Source organism: Argentina silus, assembly GCF_951799395.1.
Source record: "Argentina silus genome assembly, chromosome: 1".
NCBI lineage: Eukaryota > Metazoa > Chordata > Actinopteri > Argentiniformes > Argentinidae > Argentina > Argentina silus.
The window spans coordinates 17980148-18001241 of record NC_139655.1 but is presented as its reverse complement, the minus strand read 5'-3'; the positions used below and the strand labels follow the sequence as shown (position 1 = coordinate 18001241).

At 41.8% G+C, this 21094-nt stretch overlaps 1 protein-coding gene across 2 annotated transcripts; it reads right to left on the bottom strand.

Annotated features, from left to right (window-relative positions):
- Positions 1-58: 58 nt before the first annotated feature.
- LOC310806597 (equilibrative nucleoside transporter 2-like) lies at positions 59-14994 on the bottom strand. 2 transcript variants are annotated; one of them, XM_083672756.1, is made up of 13 exons: positions 14802-14994; positions 9172-9227; positions 8968-9049; positions 8378-8523; positions 7791-7930; positions 7301-7435; positions 6894-6991; positions 6634-6703; positions 4331-4521; positions 3864-3966; positions 3547-3632; positions 3228-3427; positions 59-3128 (listed from the first exon to the last, which is right to left on the bottom strand). In XM_083672756.1, exons 2-13 carry the CDS (start codon positions 9201-9203, stop codon positions 3017-3019), a joined length of 1395 nt encoding a protein of 464 aa, XP_083528882.1. In that variant the 5' UTR covers positions 9204-9227; positions 14802-14994; the 3' UTR covers positions 59-3016. The 2 variants fall into 2 exon arrangements, with proteins under 2 accessions (XP_083528882.1, XP_083528883.1); XM_083672757.1 differs by lacking the exon at positions 14802-14994 and adding an exon at positions 9621-9804.
- Between the last annotated feature and the right edge of the window lie 6100 nt (positions 14995-21094).

Genomic DNA, 21094 nt, shown 5'->3' with positions numbered 1-21094 from the left:
TTTCTGGACAAGGCTTAGATCTTCATCCAAGTGTTGAAAAAAGAGATGACTACACACAAAAATAACAAACCATTTATTATTACTAAATCAAAACTAAGTGCAGCAACTCAAAATGTTCAAGAAAACTATACAAATGCATATATACATGCATAGCCTTGATTCCCTTCACTGTTACACAAGAAATGTGAGGAGTACAATCATATGACCTTGATGATTAAATCCCTGGTTGTACCCACACAACCTTAGTGTGTCATGGCAGGTGTCGTCATTCCAGCGCGAGCTACAGTGTGGACCATGTCTACAACCTATCATCTGATTGGTATGATTGTGGTATCATAAAACAGAGCTGAATTGTATTTAACATATAAATGTCAGAAGCTTCCTCCTCTTATGAACTGGGTTTCATGTTAAGGCCCACTATTACAATGGCTATAACTCTTTTTAAACTATGTCCAACTATCTACAATTAATAATTTAATCTCTACTGCCTTGCATTCCAAAACCTATTATAAAACATGTCTAATTCATTTGGCCTGCCTCCTGTATTTGACCTCCTGCTCTTCCTACTCAAGTAATGTGTATAACTATGTAACACTCAGCTGTCAACATTGAACCCCTTATCAGCACTGATGTCAGATTAATGTTAAATCATTCTGACGGGAATTCTGACTCCCGTCTTAAATAAGTCATACTTATGGTAGAGACAGACTATCTGTGCAGTGGGGAGGCCTTTGGCCCTGTTGGAATATGTTGAAAATGCATCAATCCTTTCTTCTTCCCTCCTTGAAGAAATCACTGATCTAACATGATAGGTGTGGTCAAAACATGTGCTCTGTTTCACAACTGTCACCAATTCAGTCATATCAGATCAGTGATTACTTCCAAGGAAGGAAGGATGCATTTTAAATTATTCAAACAGGGCCAGTATTGGATCAGCCCTTTCTTAGACAGCCTAAGCCATTTCGAAACCAAAGGCTGTCTTACTCTCAACTATTTACAGGTACCTCGCTTTACATATAAATGACACAATTCATATATCCGCTCAATTCAACAACTTGGCATTCACTCTTACACTTTGATCAATCCAACACATTGAAAACTAAAATGTATGACAAAAGGGTCACAACAAGGATAAGATAATGGAGGTAAGATAATAAGAGGACCTAACAACATAGCCAACAAAGCAAAACAATGATGGAATGGGCTCAAAATAACAAACGTAAAGAAAATTAATAAAGATCAGCCACTCTCGTTATGTTGGTAGCAGTGTTGACCCGAGCCTCAACTAAATTAATAATCAGGCTACATCAAAAACCTAGCCATTACACATCCTAGGGTAAAAATGGTTATTAATTCTGGAGGAAATTGTTTAGTGATTCCTCCATTTCATTCTGAACCCCCACCTACCCAAACTCGTTGAATTTCTCAAAAGCTTGATTCGTTTTTTCCCAGACATAAGTTATAGTATGGATGGCTTGAGACTAGTTAGAAGGTGTTTAAATAGACAGAACTATATCTTACAACCAACCAACCGCAAAACAAACACGTATTGTAACATAATTGAAAAATAATAGAGTAGCTACCACTTTTTTCATGTTAGTTGTAAAAAGTGAAAAATATTCTTTCAGTTCCAAAGAGCTAAACCTTTATCGCAAAACTAACATACTTTATAAAAAATTTTAAAAAGCAAGCTAACACCACTTAACATAATCAACCTCAGGGCTAAATCTCTACTCCAACAAAGTTACTAAACAGGGTTGAGGTTGGCTGCTCAGGACGGTGTTAGGCTGTTGAGGTCACACCAGTACTCTTAGGAAAGGAGTGGGGTTGGAATGTCATCAAGCTCACATAACCTACCAGCCCACGAGTAAAAACAGAAGCTACGTTCCATCAAAATCTCATATCCTGTATGAAAAACTAAAAAAACCTGATCAGAGGAAGCAACACACAGATAGCACTTGGGGGCCTGTTCAATAAAGTGACACATTCAAGCTGTGCAGATAGAAATGTATTGCATAGAGCTGACATGATTCCCCAATCTACATGACAATGTTTTACACAATATATTTCTATATGAACATTCTGCTATGTTGCTCACCCTTGAATAGGTTCTAGAGATGACAGGGACTTTGTGTCCTCTCCACTTTAATGGGCTAAAACCTCATAAGTGTAGTTCTAGTCCAGAGACCATGTAAAATGTTAACTGCAGAGTGTGAACAAAAACTAATTACGAAGAATGCTAAGCTCTGGTCAATAAACTAAAATAGATTCATTCCTGCTGTGCAAGGTGGGTCCCCTAATTTAATAATATCTCAATAGTAATGCTTTCTATATTATCCTCATGATGTCTTAACCAAAACAAAGGTTTAAACGTAATCAAATGCTCAGTTGAAAAATATATTACTTCCTTGATTTACTCATGTCATAAAAATCTAAAACCTCCGGGTAAGGATCATAAGGAAATGATCTGCTCAGTGGAAAAATCACTTTGTTTTCCACAAATTCATTCAGCTACAGAAGTTATTAACAAAAGTTAATGCCCCAAATAATAATGCTTCTATAGCTAAAGAAGAAAAAAACTAAAATAGATTAAAAAAATAGAAATAACCACATTTCGAGTCTACTTTTGGCACCATGTCCATTGCTGTCTGTGTGGTAACATCAACTAGCTGTAAAGTAGGTAGCATTCCTATAGCTTTATTCCCTTGTTTGCCTTCAAGGGCATCATCTCAATTGTTTCACTGGGTGTACGTTATATTGAATGAGGTAATACTCAATCCCTAGTATCTGTCTATTGTGGTCACTAGTGCAATTTTGATGCAAACTTCATCCATAGATAGCTCTATTCCCAGCCCAGGGTCCTTCTAGCTATAAGATGGTGGTTGGCTGCAGTCACTCCAGAGATGGCAGATTGTGGCCTGTCACTGTGCGGATGATGACGGAGATGGCTATCCCTCAGAAGGGGGGTGTGTGTGTGTGTGTGTGTGTGGGTGGGTGTGTGTGTGTGTGTGTGTGTCTACACTAGGGCTCTCAGGGGGAAGGACAGACCAGCTCCAATGGACAGTCCCAAGGCCAAGAAGAAGGTCATCAGGGCCCCTGCTGTCTCTCCATCTTTGGGCTCCACCAACCTGAGAGAGAGAAGAGTGAGAGTGATTGAGTGAGCAAGGATGAGAAGGAGAGACATAGAATCATTGCATAATAGTGTACGAGCAGTGTGCCATGCTCACTGTGGGGCGTAGGACATGGACAGACAAACGCAGTAGCCACTGGAGAGGGAGAAGAGCAACATGATGGTGGCAAAGGCTACGTCGTGAGAGAAGTAGACAGGGAGGTAGGAGCGTCCCTGGACGTTACACAGCATCAGCAGAGGCACAAACACCACCCTGGAGACCACCAGTGCTGGGAACAGGTGAGACTCTTTAGGGGGCTGCAGAGAAACACAAACACAATGTGACTGGCTGGAGTAATACCGGTACAGAGAGAGGGAGAAAGAAAGAACAAATGTGAGCGCTATTGCTACACTCTTAGAAATAAATAGCCACTCACCCATTGGACCAGGGATGTCACTGTTCGGCCAATCCAGTCCATGAGATTAAAGATGAGGAAGCAGCATACAGATATGAAGTAGCGATCTGAACCAGGGAGAGAGACAGAGGAGAGGGGAAGGAATTAGCACCACTGCCTGATTCTCACCAAGTCTCCCTGGGCCAAGGTTTTGAACTTGTTCTTAACCTTAGCACACTGCTAGGGTAATCTTGGTTTAATACCCCAAATTTGGCATGTAAGAATAAAAATCCTGAGCTCAGACAGGAGTCAAAAAATACATAAATACACTACTGTATATAAGGCTCAGACATGCATACCCCATTTTCCAGGGAACTGGGTCTTCACATCCACAGTGATCGCAGGGAACACAGAGAGAGTGATGGTGAACACAAATGTCACACAGAACGCCATCACCCAGATCTGAGGAGAGTGGAGGGAGAGAGAAGGTGATTAGTATGTTCTGTCATTTGAGCTGTCAAGCCACATATACATGTACTGTATGTCAGTATTGTAGTGATACAATGGGTATAGGGCAGGGGTGCAGCACTTTCAATTAGCCACCAATTTAGACCTGGGAAACCAGGTGTGCACTGTCTCCTCTGAAATTACTGACTGACTGCCAAGTTATAAAATCTGATTCCCCCCCCCAATCTAACCCTTAAACATTTTGTGATCCAGGAGGGTTAGTGTCTACTTCTATGTGCTCTGAGTGCACACACCTGGTTTGTGGAAAGGTGAACTGGGCTTAACATTGCCCTGGCTGAGAAACTGGTGGTCACGCTACCTTTTTGAAGACTTCCATGATGGAGGATTTCCTGTCTTTCCCCTCAACTTGCTCCAAGGCCAAGAAGGCCTGCTTGGGCTCGGCACTGGTACCAACCTCCGCCTCTGCATCCCCACTGGCACTGCCACCCATGTTGGCCACCAAGCCGTTGGTATGGCCATTCAGCTTGCTGTTCTCCACAGTGCCACTCTCTGTAAGGGAGGATGGGCAGAGGTTGTTTTTTTAAAATCAATTTAACCTTTATTTTACCAAGTAAGTTGACTGAGATAATATTCTCTTTTGCAACAATGGCCTGGGGAAGGGTTGCAAGGGAGAGGAGAGGGGATGAATGACCCAAATAAAAAAGGTACACAGTATAGTGTTGGATTGTAGTGATTTCACTTAAAAGATGGCAAATGCCAGTGGGGCGGGGGGGGGGGCCTAGAGAGCTCAAGGGCTCCCTACGACACCTGCCTATGACACAACACTACTATATCTGCTCTTGAGCCCTAGAGTGCATTTGGACCCCTTCACTTTTTCCACATTTTGTTATGTTACAGCCTTGTTCTAAAATGGATTAAATTCATTTTTTCCCCCTCATCAATCTAATAATACCCCATAATGACAAAGCCAAAACAGGTTTTTAGAAATTGTTGTTAATTTAATAAAAAACTGATATCAAATTTACATAAGTATTCAGACCCTTTACTCAGTACTTTGTTGAAGCACCTTTGGCAGCGATTACAGCCTAGGGTTAGGGTTAGTAGTGTCATACCCAAGTCTTCTTGGGTATGACAAGCTTGCCACACATGTATTTGGGGAGTTTCTCCCATTCTTCTCTGCAGATCCTCTCAAGCTCTGTCAGGTTGGATGGGGAGCGTCCATGCACAGCTACAGCTATTTCAGAGATGTTCGATTGGGTACAAGTCCGGGCTCTGGCTGGGCCACTCAAGGACATTCAGTCCCGAAGCCACTCCTGCGTTGTCTTGGCTGTGTGCTTAGGGTCGTTGTCTTGTTGGAAGGTGAACTTTCGCCCCAGTCTGTCCTGAGCGCTCTGGAGCAGGTTTCCATCAAGGATCTCTCTGTACTTTGCTCCGTTCATCTTTCCCTCGATCCTGACTAGTCTCCCAGTCCCTGCTGCTGAAAAACATCCCCACAACATGATGCTGCCAGTGGGGAGTGGCTTCCGTCTGGAGGGCTGCAGAGATAGTTGTCCTTCTGGAAGGTTCTCCCATCTCCACAGAGGAACTCTGGAGCTCTGTCAGAGTGACCATTGGGTTCTTGGTCACCTCCCTGACGATGGCCCTTCTCGCCCTATTGCTCAGTTTGGCCGGGCAGCCAGCTCTAGGAAGTGTATTGGTGGTTCCAAACTTCTTCCATTTAAGAATGATGGAGGTTACTGTGTTCTTGGGGACCTTCAATACTGCAGAAACCCTTTGTACACTTCCCCAGATCTGTGCCTCGACACAATCCTGTCTTGGAGGTCTACGGACAATTCCTTCGACCTCATGGCCTGGTTTTTGCTCTGACATGCACTGTCAACTGTGGGACCTTATATAGACAGGTGTGTGCTGTTCCAAATCATGTCCAATCAATTGAATTTACCACAGGTGGACTCCAATCAAGTCGTAGAAACATCTCAAGGATGATCAATGGAAACAGGATGCACCTGAGCTCAATTTAGAGTGTCATAGCAAAGGGTCTGAATACTTTTTGTAAATGTGATATCAGTTTTTTTATTTGTAATAAATTAGCAAACATTTCTAAAAACCTGTTTTCGCTTTGTCATTATGGGGTATTGTGTGTAGATTGATGAGGAAATTTTTTTTTTAAATCCACTTTAGAATAAGGCTGTAACATAACAAAATGTGGAAAAAGTTAAGGGGTCTGAATACTTTCCGAATGCACTGTATGTGTTAGCGTCAATGGAAAAATAAACTGAAGTTAAGAACAAATTCGTTGACGGTTAGTGGTCCATCTGGTGCTCTGTTAGTCCCACAGACCCTCTCTTTGTCTGCGATCTGTGGCTGCAGTAATTGGATAAATCTGGGTAAACTGGGCTAATGAGATAATGCTCTGTTGAATCAGTTCAATTCAGACAGGGGGAATGAGAAAGAGGACCAGTGAAGACTACACTGTAGGGTTAGCAGACCTGGGTTTAAGCATATGATTGAGTTTGTAATTAATATAGTGCAATGTAACGAATGGAATCATCTCAAGTGCAAATCCTGCCCATATTGCTCTCCAGGCCAGCTCAATCAAGCACAGCCAAAGCATTTGAAAGAACAAAATACGATTTTGACCCAGGTCTGCTTTGAACTCACCTTTCAACAGCCCATCAGTGGTCTCCACCTCATAGCTCTTACTTTTGTCCAAGTAGAACTGGGCAAACTCCTGTGTGAGAACAAAGGCAAAAGGACATTAATTAAACACACAATTATATTTTCAGCCTAAAGTTAGTCATACTGTAAATGTCTGTTGACTTGCTCTGGTCTGAGCCCCAGACCTTCTGAGGTTCTGTGTAGAGAGTGGCCTAAAGAGACAGAGGGCTTTGCTGTATCACCTCCAGGACAGAGTCACTCACCAGACGAGGAAGGATAAGGTAACTCAGTAGTGTGACCAGGGTTCCCACACAGGGGGTGATGAAATAACCCAGCGCAGCATACTCAGAGTCTGCATTACCTGGACAGTGCAGACACACAGACAGACACAAATGGAAAGAAAAAGGAGTGACCAGAGACTGAGTACAGTATTCCTGGGAAATATACAGTCATATCCATGTCCTTCAATTTGAGCTGCGTAGGTAGCACACTATTCTATTTGAATGAGTTACTAGGTAACAGAGCACTGTGTGTGTGTGTGTGATCAATGATGTGTCAACAGGAACTAAAAAAATAAGTTGGTAGTAGAAAAGGTAGATAGATGTGCTGGGCAGTTGAAAGACAGTGAGATCTGTGTGTGTGTGTGTGTGTGTCTGTGTGTGTCACTCACTGGATATGGCTACCAGCATGGCGATAGCTGCAAAGGTGCCGGCCAGCCCTTGTCCACTCATGAAGACAGCGCTGTACATTTGTGGTAGCAGCCCAACCAAGCCAAACAGACTGCCCTGTAGCACCGCCCCAAACGCTAAATAGAGGGAGAGGACAGGGTTAATGATACCACACAAACAAAACCTAGGCTACATACACTTGTTAATGCTGCCATACAAACAAAAACACACAAACCAAACCAACACACATCTTAACACTCTCACACAGCATTCAAGATTCAAGATTCAAAGTGTTTATTATCATATGCACAGTAGAAAACATGTTTCCCTGTACAATGAAATTCTTGCTTTGCTGTCCGCAGAATGCCAAGAAATGTAAAATGTACAATACTAAAAAATATACAATATATACTAAACAAAATGTACAAGATAACAAAATTTAAGGCAGCATGTGATAATAAAAAAGCAACACATCACGAAACACATGCTCACAGTTGATGAACCAGATGGTCGCCATGGTGACAGAGAAGAAGCGGTCCTCCTCCATGGGAATCTTGACAAAGATGGCAGTGAGGATGAAGAGGATAAGGATAAAGACCAGGCTGCCAGCTACCCTCATCTTCTCTGATATTCTACGAATCCAACCCATCAAACAAACAAGAGAGGAAAAACTATGCATGACATCTTCAGACAAACATGTAGTCATTGCCTTTAATCTTTGAACTGAAATTTATAGGATCGGTTTCTCAGACACAGATTAATAATATATATAAATATATATATAAATATATAATATAAATATATAATATATATATATATATATATATGCCATTTAGCTGATGCTTTTATCCAAAGCGACTTACATTGCAGTGAGTGCATACATTTCAGTATATATGGTCCCAGCAGGAATCAAACCCACAACCTTAGAGCTGTTAGCACCATGCTCTACCAACTGAGCCACAGAGGACCATATTAAGCCAACTCTCTCTCAACAAATTGTGATTTCAATGGAGACAGTTTTTATGTGTTTTTTTTTTTTAGCGTTAGGATTACTTGTAAATCTGAGAGCGCTGCCTCACCGTTGGTAAAGAATAGAGTTGAGCAGGGTAAAGAGCAGAAGAGGAAGCTGGGACAGCAGGGTCATCCAGTTGTTGAAGTAGTACTCTTTGCGGACGATGACCGTACCATTGCTCCATTCTGATGTGTTGAGTCGGCTCTGGAAATACTGTTGACAGAAAAAAGGAAGAGATAGGCCATCAGTTGTTAGTGATCTGCTAAGCAAATGACAAGCCACATATTCCACACACACAATCATGTGATTGTCTATGACTGACCAAACCATGGGGGGTTAAAGCCTGCATACCTTGTTACTTCAGAGGAAACAAAGGGACTGCAGAGCACAGACAGGGGTCACACTTAATCCATCCTTAACTAAATACTTGACCCCCAACATACCAACAACTCAGCTAATCCTACACATACTACACACACATACACTATCAGAGGTACCATTTAAAAATGAGTTTCAATGTTAATTCTCAACAAAAACAAAGCTACTTACTTTACTGTTAATTTTCTAAAGAGAAGAAAGTGATCTACTTTAGCTCTGATTCAACATGTGACCAGTGACAAATATAAAATAGTGTAGTAGAGGGAGGTTGGGTTTTACCATTGAGGCAGTCATGAAGAAGTTCCATGGTAGCAGCGTTCCAAGGCCCAGGATGAAGAAGATGATCCCCACAAACCAGCCCCTGAGAGTAGAGAGAGGGGAGAGGTTAATGCTGAATTCCAAATTCAATCCCTACCTCCAAATGACTCCTGTAGATCTTCTTGTTCCCATATTTACGGAGCAGACTCCAGTGCAGATACTCACCTATCGAGTGGGGCATCAGTTCGACCCTTCATCCTGTTCTAGAGGTTCTGTTGAAGCTAGGGGGCAACACAGGAGAGAAAACCATGTATCTTAGAAAATTAAATTCTCAATGTTCATCACTACCTTTAATTCACAGATCAGGAAATTCACCACATTCAAACACAGTGCTGCAGGAGTCATTCTGTGTCCAAGACGCTCTATACACTATACACTGTAAGAATGTAAGATGTACAGACTCAGAGGGAGTCTCCCTCCTCCCTGTTCCTATTGATGGCAATAGAGTGTGAACAGTCAGTTCAATAAAGCCCTTTGGAATAGGATTCAACAAGGAGACCCAGATACCCTTTGTCAGCACTAGATTAGGCAAGAATGTTGCCTCTACACTCCCTGTGTACACAACTGGCATTGTGTTCACACACACTGAAACTCGTGTACATACAGTAACTCACCAACATGACCAAATGAAAATGGCCCAGTGGGTACAGCTGTGTGGTTGATGCAACAAATTAATCCTTCAAATCAGTTCTTCTGTTCTTCGGTTATAGTCTATTGACTTATCCATCAGTTGAAACGTATTGTCCAAGCCTGCCATGAAGCTCTAGTGGGGGAGCGAAAACATGGCGACCAGCTTGTTTTGACTGCTCTGTTAGGTACAGGGGCCAGGGGGAGGGGAGAGGAAGGAGGGAGGGATTGGCAAGTTCATACCTGTCCTGGAGAAATGTGAGTCCATATCTGTGCCCCATATAATCTTACTATGTCTTTAACTACTCACTGACCAAGTCAAACCATAATAGGAAACAAATTAGTCTAGAATAGGCAATGATAGTCAGTAACAGGGGATAAACCACTAACTCTTTTGTTCTCTAATTTCAAACCTGTCGAGTAGGTTTGAGGTTTGAACTGACATTGTAATTTCACAGGAAGGTCTTGGGAGTTTTAGGTTTCCATCTGTTTACTGTCATTAAACTACATGCCAACATGTTTATGCATACGCTAAGAGCCTTGTTCTTGCTTGATAAGACTGACTGGAGACTGACTCATATATTTTGAAGCTACAGTTGAACTCACAGATGAGTGAGGTAGTAATAGCTATGCAGTCTTTACATTCTAACTAGACAACACTTTAAGCAGCCAACTAGAACTTATGACACTAGGTAAACACTACATTACGTAGGAGTCAGAAAATCCCCTTGTTTAAGAGAAAGAGATTAAACTAAAGAAGATGGCACGAGAAAGTAATACAATTGAGAGAATCACACACAATCACTGCAATTGTGGCACGAAAAGTAAACGGGCGATCAACTGATTGCAAAGGAACACATAGACCCAGCTGTGAACAAGGTGTTGTAGGTCTCCTCATGGATGAATGAAAGAGGCACTTGGGGCTCAGATGAAAATGAACATAATCTGGAAAACCGCATTTCAGTGGCATAGAGTTCAATAAAAGTAATTTCAGTACAATTGTGAGCCAAGTTACAGAGGGTCATAAGTGCTCTATACAGAAACACATCCTAACCTCTTCGCCCTAGACACTAGATCTGAGAGAACTGAATAGGTCTAAGCATGTTTGTAGTGGCTCCACCCTGCCCTCTGATAGGCTAGGTATAATTTTCCTTATCCAATCAGATATAAAAAAGTGGCTATGGAGTGGTATCTGAACAGGCCATAGCAGGCAAGGCCAGGGCCTTTAGTAAGGTGACCTTAGCTGAAGGTTTTTAAGTGGCCAGTACATGAGATAACATGATGAGTTAGCAGTCTTTGATTGAGGCCTTGCAAGTTCCATTCATCCAAAAAATGTCTGATGTTACTTCCATGCCGTGCCCATCCCTCGCACAGACATCAAACATATAGTTCACATAGCTTAGAAACATTTTTACTAAGCTTTATTTTTCTAAAACATTTCAGCAAACTGCCAACAATAAAAGTATTTCACACAGAAGCAAAAGGATATCTAGCCTGTTAACTAAACCCGGTAGATATTTACACTGAGTAGCTCTACTTATCTATCCTTCTTTTCCACACCTGTCTATTTCCCTTCAAATGTATAGCATTTGCTGTATTAATGGTTTCTTTGTTTACAATAGAGTGCCCAGTAACAAGTGCCCCTAAGATGTTTTCACCTTTCACATAATGTCACAAAGATTAATTACAAAAACATGAGCATAATCTATCAAAGCTGAGGAGGACAGAATGGGAATCTTTAACAGCCATATAGCTCTCACACACTACTTAAACAGAGAATGAGAAAAATCCTCTAAATGTCTTCAAGCAAAGAAAAACATAATTGCCTCCCATAATGAAATATGCACAGTGCCCCAAACAACAATATACTGTATTTGCAATAATGCAAATACAGTATACAGGTAAAAATCACAAAAGAGCACATGCAATCTCAGCAACGCTTCTTTATTGACTCTAGCCCAAGGGCTGTTAGTAAAGCATTCAGAGTGAAGGTGGGTGTGTGGAGGTGGAGCAGCCAGAAGCTAGAGGGGGTTGCAAAATGTGCTGCTCTGTGGTGGTGAGGGGAGCAAGGCGCTCAGTATCCATGAACAGCACATTCTTTGTCTCCTGAATAAGTAACGTGTGTGTGTGTGTGTGTGTGTGTGTGTGTGTGTGTGTGTGTGTGTGTCTGGACAATTTTTGGGAAGAATCTTTCCCTGCCCTAAGTGAACCAAGACACCAAACGCCAAACACTTTCAAACTGAAAGTCTGAAAAGTTCTTTCAGAAATTGTTTACAAATAATGTATGCGTATGCAAAAGTGAATCATGACTGATGTGCATAGCGGACTTTGGTTTCTTCCTTGTATAATATGTGGGGCCTTTTTTTTTTTTTTGGCTCTACCCTCCAACTGTTTGGATTTGAAATCAAACAATGAAGTTGAAGTAGAGATTCTCAGCTTTTATTTAAGGGTATTCGTGTACATATTGGCCATTCAGGAATTACAGCACTTTTTAGACATAGTCCCCCTATTTTAGGCCACCAAAAGTGATGGGACAGATTTATCATATGTTCAAACTAAGCACTCACAGTATTTGGTCGACAATCCTTTGCATGCAATAACTGCCTGAAGTCCCATTGACCCCACCAGACACTGGGTATCTTCTCTAGTAATGCTCTGCCCGGCCTGTACTGCAGCCATCTTCAGTTGTTTTTTTGAGGACGTTTTGCCTTTAGTCTCTTCAGCAAATTAAATGCATGTTCAATAGGATTTAAATCTGGAGATTGGCTTGGCCAGTCAACAACTTTCCACTTTTTGGCCCTGAAAAACTCCAGAGTTGCTATGTCAGTGTGTTTTTGGTCATTGTCTTGCTATATGATGAAGGGCCATCCAATGAGTTGAGGCATTTGCTTGTATTTGGGCTGACAAGATGTTTCTGTACACTTCAGAAATCATCCTGCTACTGCCATCAACATCATCAATGAAGACAAGTGAGCCAGTTCCAGTGGAAGCCATACATGCGCAAGCCATAACACCATCTCCACCATATTTCACAGATGAGGAGGGATGATGGGCAGTTCCTTTTTTTCTCCACACTTTACTCTTGCGATCTGTTAGAAATTATTTTTATAAAAACAGTTTATTATTGCTATAATAAAAATACATTACTGCAGTGTGCTAAATTTACTAATGTGATGGCCTGTTGATAAATGAGAGATGAATCAAGCATTAGTCCCATGGTACATTGGATTAATACATGGAGAGGTTAAGCCAGGTCATCAAGAAAGATGTTGCAACACACGCTTACACAAAGAACTATAGTGGAATAATGACAGGCTAGGGAGGACATACCAGAGTAGGTGTCTTATCTCTTACAGGGTGCTGACTCCGCAGCTAGGATGAATGGTGTGACCAGCCCGTGAACAACAAGAGATGCCAAGTCTAAACCATGGTTCCTCCCCAACCAAATAGCCAATCACAATCATTTTGTATACTGTAAATACTTTGTTTGACTGTTTGAATGCATCCATTTTTGGAAGGTTGGTTACAGATTAACAGCTTGCTGACTGTGATTTTCTTCACCAAAAGTGGTCCTTGTACAAGCCTAGAATTTTGACATATAAATAAATAGCTAAAAGTAAGAAGTAGTTTGTCTTCTCCTTCAAATAAAGAACACGTTTTCTCACAGATCACTCTGGAAAGTTCACACAATTTGTTTTTATAAATATCCTTGTTTTTGCAGGGGTCCCTCATTTGAATGGGATTCAGTGACACACTGTGTTTATCCGGCTGTAACTACAAACTGAGAGAGTGAAAAGGAACACAATTGCTCAGGAAAGCTACACTGAAGCCTGGAGAGACGTAAACTAAAATCAACGAAATTGAATGGCTGAGAGGGAAAAGCATGGAAGGTGGCAACATCATCCCAGTCACTCTACAAAACTGGTCTACACAACAATGGCCAGGAGTAATCCCTTGATGAGATAAAATCAATTTCAAATCCATAATTCTGTTTGCATCAATGAAGTGATAAAGCAAAGAACGGTGGCTGGAAATGTGTTTGTTTGGTTTTACTATTAAGTTTAGTGCAAATCCAGCACATGCATCGCCATTTATGCACCACCATCCATTGTGTGAAGAATAGTGGTGGCTGCATCATGTAGCCTAATGAGTATGCTCGTCATCAGCAGGGAAAATCGATGGAACGGGTATTACAGAGGGGAGGGAGAGTATTTCAGGAGTAGCACTTCATTATATCTCACTCCCTAGTAACTACAGGTATATTGTGGATGTGTGGGTCACTTTTAGGATAGGCAAACAAACAACTTAATGCACCTTGAGGTGTTTGTTAAATATTTATTTAAGATTTCATGTAAATATTTAGATTCGTTAACTTGAGGCATGGTTCGGTTTACAAAAAAATTACATTTATTTTGACCAGATTTATAAATCTAGTCTGATTTATCTAAATCTGAAGGCCTGGAAAAAAAAAAGAAAAAAGAAAAAGGATCAACTTTACAAATGGCACCCCATACACCAGAGGAGATTTGGCTATTATCCTAGATGGGTCTTCCATGTGATGACCAGACAGCTGCCATGTCTACTGTCGCATGGGTGGTCTAGACTACAGCAATGAATACCGTCTTCAATGATGATGCACACTAGAACGAACAATTGACAACGCACATCGTCATATAACCTGACCATTGAATTTCTCATTGCCATAGTAATGAGCACGAGTGGCCTGTTGGTTTAGCTTGCACCTGCCATAGACGCGGTATCATGCCTACCACTTATATATTGTATATTGTAATAATCATATTGTAGCGTAACAAGGATAAGACAAGTTGAAATCATAAATTGTTTGGCTACAGGAACACTTGTTCAGTCTATATTGCGAAATGGTTACAGCCTTGATAAACGTCCTTCGCCAAAAATATAACAAAGCCAACGCTTCCGGATAGGGTTAGATTTAAAATGCCATATTATTTTCCATCACGTTAAACCGCTCTGTTGGGCAAACAAGGCGGCATAGTGGCGACTGATGTCGCATCTTTCCCTTGTCGGCCTTTATAATGAGGAGAATCAGCATTCATTGCTACATTGTTACAATTGTAACGACAAGTCCCTGCCTTCATGTTTGTTTTAGCCAGAGCCTGTTTTATAAGCTGGAGTCTAATCGAACTCACCTTGTAGGGATGTGCGACAGTCAGGTCACTGTATTTTCATTATTTTGCCACGGTAGACAAAACTGATATCGTTGTGAACTCCACCGATAGCATGAAGGCAATAATGTATCACTCCACGTGGCGCGAGCGCGAATAGTTAGAAATGGCTACAGTTTAATGAGCTTAAGTAGCGCGTAATCATCACTTCCCTGGATCGTTGCTGTCGTGGGTAGAGTATGGAATAAACACTAGAGCGATGCCCCTCCCCCATATATAGGTCAGCAGCAGCTAGGGGTGAGAATGGTAAGGGTGCACTTACTGTGTTCTCAACTTCCCACACTAGAGCTACACATGTACGCCTCGATTAAATCTATTCACCACACAGATAGAAAATCGATAAGTCTACCAATCCTACATATCTATCATTGTGTGTGTGTGTGTGTGTGTGTGTGTGTATATAATCAATGATGTGTCAACAGGAACTAAAAAAATAAGTTGGTAGTAGAAAAGATATATAGATGTGCTGGGCAGTTGAAAGACAGTGAGATCTGAAAGTGAGTCTTATTATGGCAGCAGATAAAGTCAAATATGGTTTAGTTGGGTCAGGTGGATGGATGAATGTTTGGCTGGTTGATGGATGGATGAATTGATAGATGAAAGAGAGATACACGAAAGAAGGTTAGATAGATATATAGATAGATGAGAGAAGGTTAGACAGATGAGAGGACAGACAGACAGACAGACAGACAGACAGATAGATAGATAGATAGATAGATGTGTAGATTTCAGTGAAGTAGAACTGATAGCCTAGAAAGTGCATTGTTGTTTAATCATTTTAAAAATGTGTTCTGTTCATGCTGTTTTTATTTAAGAGTTATTAAAAGCTCCATGGCAGTTGCAGTAACAATGGAGTTCACAGAATGTTGGCCTAAATCAACATTCCACAATGTTAACCAGTGAGAGTTTTTGGAGTTACAAAAAGCTTAATAGTTTAAAAAAAATGTTTATAAGTATCAGATTTTTTTTACCAGGGTTGATAATTTGAGTTTTTACAGATGGATTGGTATGAATAGCTTGAAAAACTAAATGCATCTTTTCGTATCCATAGACCTCCATGTTAAAATGTGCACTTTCAAGTTTGAATAGTTCAAAATGTATGAGTTTGAAATACACTGCTCAAAAAAATTAAGGGAACACTTAATCGTCACAGTGTAACACCAAGTCAGTTAAACTTCAGGGATATCAATCTGCCCATTTAGGAAGCACAAGTGATTGTGAATCAATTTCACCTGCTTTGGTGCAAATGAAAGTGACAACAGGTGCACTGGAGAGGCAAACACAGCCCCCAAAAAGGTCATGGTTTTGCATGTAGTGGCCACAGACAATTGCTCTCTCCTTATCCTTCCTGACTGATTCTTCTCTAGTTTTGTGTTCTGCTAGTGTCCTTGTCACTACTGGTAGCATGAGGCGGTACCTGCAGCCCACTCAGGTTGCACAGGTAGTCCAGCTCCTCCAGGACGGCACATCCATACGTGCGGTCGCAAGAAGGTTTGCTGTGTCTCCCATCAACACAACAGTAGGACCGGTATCTGCTCCTTTGTGCGAGAAGGAACAGGAGAAGCACTGCCAGAGCCCTACAAAATGACCTCCAGCAAGTTGCTGGTGTGCATGTGTCTGACCAAACTGTCAGAAACAGACTCCATGAGGGTGGCATGAGGGCCCGACGTCCTCTAGTGGGACCTGTGCTCACTGCCCAGCACCGTGCAGCTCGATTGGCATTAACGAGAGAACACCAGAATTGGCAGGTCCACCATTGGCGTCCTGTTCTCTTCACAGATGAGAGCAGGTTCACACTGAGCACATGTGACAGGCGTGAAGGAGTCTGGAGACGCCGTGGTGAACGTAATGCTGCCTGTAACATCATCCAGCATGACCGGTTTGGCGGTGGGTCAGTGATGGTCTGGGGAGGCATATCCTTGGAGGGTCGCACAGACCTCCATGTCATAGCCAACGGTACCCTGACTGCTGTTAGGTACCAGGATGAGATCCTCAAACCCATTGTCAGACCTTATGCTGGTGCAGTGGGCCCTGGGTTCCTCCTAGTGCAGGACAATGCCCAGCCTCATGTGGCCAGAGTGTGTAGGCAGTTCCTGGATGAAGAAGGCATTGATACCATTGAATGGCCCTCTTGTTCCCCTGACCTAAATCCAATTGAGCACCTATGGGACGTTATGTATCGGTGCATCCGACGCCACCAAGTACCGCCACAGACTGTCCAGGAGCTCACTGATGCCCTGATCCAGGTCTGGGAGGAGATCCCCCAGGACACCATCCGCCGACTCATCAGGAGCATGCCCAGACATTGTCGGGAGTGCGTACAGGCACGCGGGGGCCATACACACTACTGAATCACATCATGAGTTGCCGTGATAAAATTCACACAAGTTGGATCAGCCTGTGATTTTAGATTTTTACTTTGATTTTTGGTGTGATTTTGAATCCAGCCCTCAATGGGTTTATGATTTTGGTTTCCATTGACCATTGTTACGTCATTTTGTTCTCAACAAATTATACAATGTACATCAGTAAAGATTTTCAACTTGAATAATTCGTTCATCAAGATCTGATGTGTCCCTTAAGTGTTCCCTTAATTTTTTTGAGCAGTGTATATAAATGCAAGCAATTAGACCTCTCTGCACATTTTAAAGTTGGATTGGTCTGAATAGCTTAAAAGTTGTAGGAGGAGTAGCAGTGGGAAATAGTTAATAATAACAAGGAAATAATAACTAGAAAAATAAGTTCCAGAAGAAACTTGCAAAGTCTTATTTTGGTAGTGGAAAAAGTTTAAAGATGGTTTGTACGATAGAAGGATTTGCTGGGTAGTTGAAAGAAAGTGAGATACATACATACATACATACATATTTTGATATTATTTATCAAATAAGGGAGACCTTCTGGTAAATTGTAAAACAACAATAGTATTCAATTCATAAACAGTGTTCACAGGTCTTCAGCTGGATCTGGAGATAACAATGCAATACCATTTCCATTCCAATGACCATTGTAACTAGAAAAATAAGTTCCAGAAGAAACTTTGTGGGCTTGCAAAGTCTTATTTTGGTAGTTTAAAGATAGATAGATCTCTCCTGATTTGCATCCTACCTGGCCGATCGCTCTTACCAGGTGACATGGAGAGGGTCGCTGTCCTCTCCACGTGCCCTCACCACTAGGGTCCCCCAGGGCTCAGTCCTAGGGTCCTTACTGTTCTTTATATCAAATCTCTTGGCTCGGTAATTTCCTCACATGGTTTCTCCTACTACTGCTACACAGTTGACACTCAACTCTTTCTCTCTTTCCCTCCCTCTGACTCACAGGTGGCAATAAATGTCTCTACGTGTCTTGCAGACATTTCTGTTAGATGTCAGCCCACCACCTCAAGCTCCACCTTAAGAAGACTGAGCTGCTCTTCCTCCCTGGGAAAGCCTGCCCTCTCCAAGACTTCTCCATCACAATAGAGAACACCACTGTGACCTCCTCCCAGACAGCCAAGAATCTTGGGGTGATCCTTGACAACCACTTATCCTGTGTGGCGAATATCACAGCAACAGCGCGCTCTGGTAGATTCTCCCTCTACAACATCAGAAGGATAGTCCATTCATCATGAGAGAAGCAGCACAACTCTTGGTCCAGACACTTGTGATCTCCCGCGTTGACTACTGCAACGCACTCTTAGCCAGGCTCCCCGCCTCTGCCATCAGACCTCTGCAGCTCATCCAGAATGCTGCTGCCCGTCTGGTGTTCAATCTCCCATGTCAACCCCCTCTTTCGCACCCTTCACTGGCTCCCGGTAGCAACTCGCGTCAGATTCAAGACCCTGGTGCTTGCCTACCAGGCGGCAAAGGGAACAGCCTCTCCCTACTTGCAAGCAATGGTCATCCCCCAACCCCTGCCCGATCACTCTTCTACCTCGGCTGGCCGCCTGGCACCGCCGCCTCTACGTGGATGCAGCGGTCGTGCTATTCGTCACAGCTTTTCACTTTCCTGGTGCCCCGGTGGTGGAACGAGCTTCCCACTGCTGTCAGGACTGCAGAGTCACTACCTATCTTCCGCCGTAGACTGAAGACCCATCTCTTCAGGTTACATCTGGACTGTCCCTCCTAAAGACTTCTTCATCCACACTACCCCCCTGTACAGTTTCTCTACTGTAAATTAAAAAAAGAACAAATTCTTCCTTCTTCTAGCATTGTGACTGCCAATGGCCACTGGTCCTAGCATAGATTTGTTTTTCTTATGATGACTGATGTATCGATGATTTACTTAATTTAGACAAATGTACTTGTTGTAAGTCGCTTTGGATAAAGGTGTCTGCTAAATGTCTAAAATGTAAATGTAAGCACACTAAGTGCTTCATCTAAAACTAGTTGTTAGGCAATGTAATGTCCGCCATTAACTTCGTTCCAGTTTCAATTAAGTTTAGTAACACCATGTTAACCATTACTTAGGTAGGGCACTGTAGTTAAGGGTTTACAAACTAAACTTTATGAAAAAGCCATAATTTCCTTCACCAACAAGATCAAAGAAATTACAATAAATTACAAAAAATGTTGTCGAAGCTCCCTTACAACAAATACATTTTTGTTCTCTGTGTAGATATGCATCTCTATGCTGTACATTCCAGCTGCGCTGCTTAAGTGAACGGATATGTATTCATTTTTGTAAAATTGCCTCCCTGTCAAAGTGACATTATTGACAGACAGGTGAGGAAATGATGGTCACGTGGGTTAAAGTTCCGCAAAGTAGGAGAAGAAAAAAACAAACATCACCCTCTTAATTTCCCTCATTGAAGTGAATAAAGCCAGCATTGTATTTACTTCCTCTACTACTCTGTGTAAACGGGAATTGAAATAAGCTGTCAGCCAATGACTACAAATAGTCCTACCTTGTGGTGGCACTGGCATGTGGTGCTTGGTGGCTGCTTGTAGAATTACCTGTTTGGCAGACTCTGCCACAGACTCACCTTCTGAACCAAAGCATTCTTAAGATGTATCAACCTGTATCAACTGTATTATGATTGTAGGTTTTTTCCACTGATAACAGAAACAGAATTTGGTGTAAATAAATTATTTAAATTATGAAGAACATCGTCTTTACAAAACAGATTATAACTCAATAAAACAGTTTGACTTCTAAACGCTGCACCTGCTTTTTAACCAATTCATTTTCAATTTTCAGGGCGTCGTTCTCGAGTTCATGGTTGCGCATTTCCTGAGAAGTGTATTTGAGAACCCTGACAATTTCTACGAACGGTGTTCTTACTAACGCAAGCGAGTCCATAACAAAGGAAATCTTAGATTGTAACAACGCAGTGCCATTATCATTTGCTAACCAATTTAGGTTTGCAAAATAAGAATAATCAACATCTACTCGAATGTTTTATACACTATTAGATTATTCTTTAGGCAGAGAAGCCAAAGACGAGAAGACCTGCAAAACCAGCAGATTTAATGGAACTTCCGGTTTGGCTTTATAAATAAAAGCGCTCCCTTGAAATATGAAACTTCTAAAAAAACGTTCAACATTTTTGAATGGAATAGATATATTTGAGTTTTTACACTGATGCAGTAGCCAAAATATAATAATTCCAAACAAAAACAATTAAACATTTTAAAAAAAATCATACAATTAACAAGAGTTGATATTATTCTTATCTGCCGTGTACATATTGAGATACAGAGGTACAGAAAGAATGATTGAGTGTGTCTCAGTAAAAGTGGGGTGGAAAACACACAGCAGAGTCCCGAGTAATCAAATCCAGTTAGTTTGAGCAAAAAGAGATGTCATAGAGATTGCTGCTAGGCGTGGCCGGATACACGGGGGTGTTGGGTCGGGATACGCCCCCCCAGTCAAGTCCTCCCTCTACCATGCTCACAGCCAAAACCATAACTGACCCTTCAATTCCCGGACCTTAATGTTGCATTGAGCAGTTTTAGCAGGGAAATCCGTCTCGTAGCTGTTGTGCATCGTTTTGAAATGCCGCTCCAAATTGCCCTTCTTCGGTATGGCCACGCTCGCATTGCAGATAAAACAAATCGACTTCGAATTAGAGCACAACAGTCAATTTTTACCAGGCCCAACACCAAGGGTAAGGCTGCAACGATAGCATCTTATCGCGTCAGTCACGTTCTTGCTAAACACAAGAAATCTTTCAAGGACGGCGAAGTTGTTAAAGAAGCGTTTGTCGAGGCTGCAGACGCACTCTTCGGTGACTTTAAGAATAAAACTGATATTGTGGCTGCTATTAAGGATGTGCAATT

Coding starts and splice junctions, on each gene's coding strand:
- LOC310806597 (XM_083672756.1), bottom strand. CDS start 9,203: ATGAAGGGTCGAACTGATGCCCCACTCGATAG. Junction 8,524..8,967: donor TCTTCATGACTGCCTCAATG/GTAAAACCCAAC, acceptor TTCTGTCAACAG/TATTTCCAGAGCCGACTCAA. Junction 7,931..8,377: donor AACTCTATTCTTTACCAACG/GTGAGGCAGCGC, acceptor TTGGATTCGTAG/AATATCAGAGAAGATGAGGG.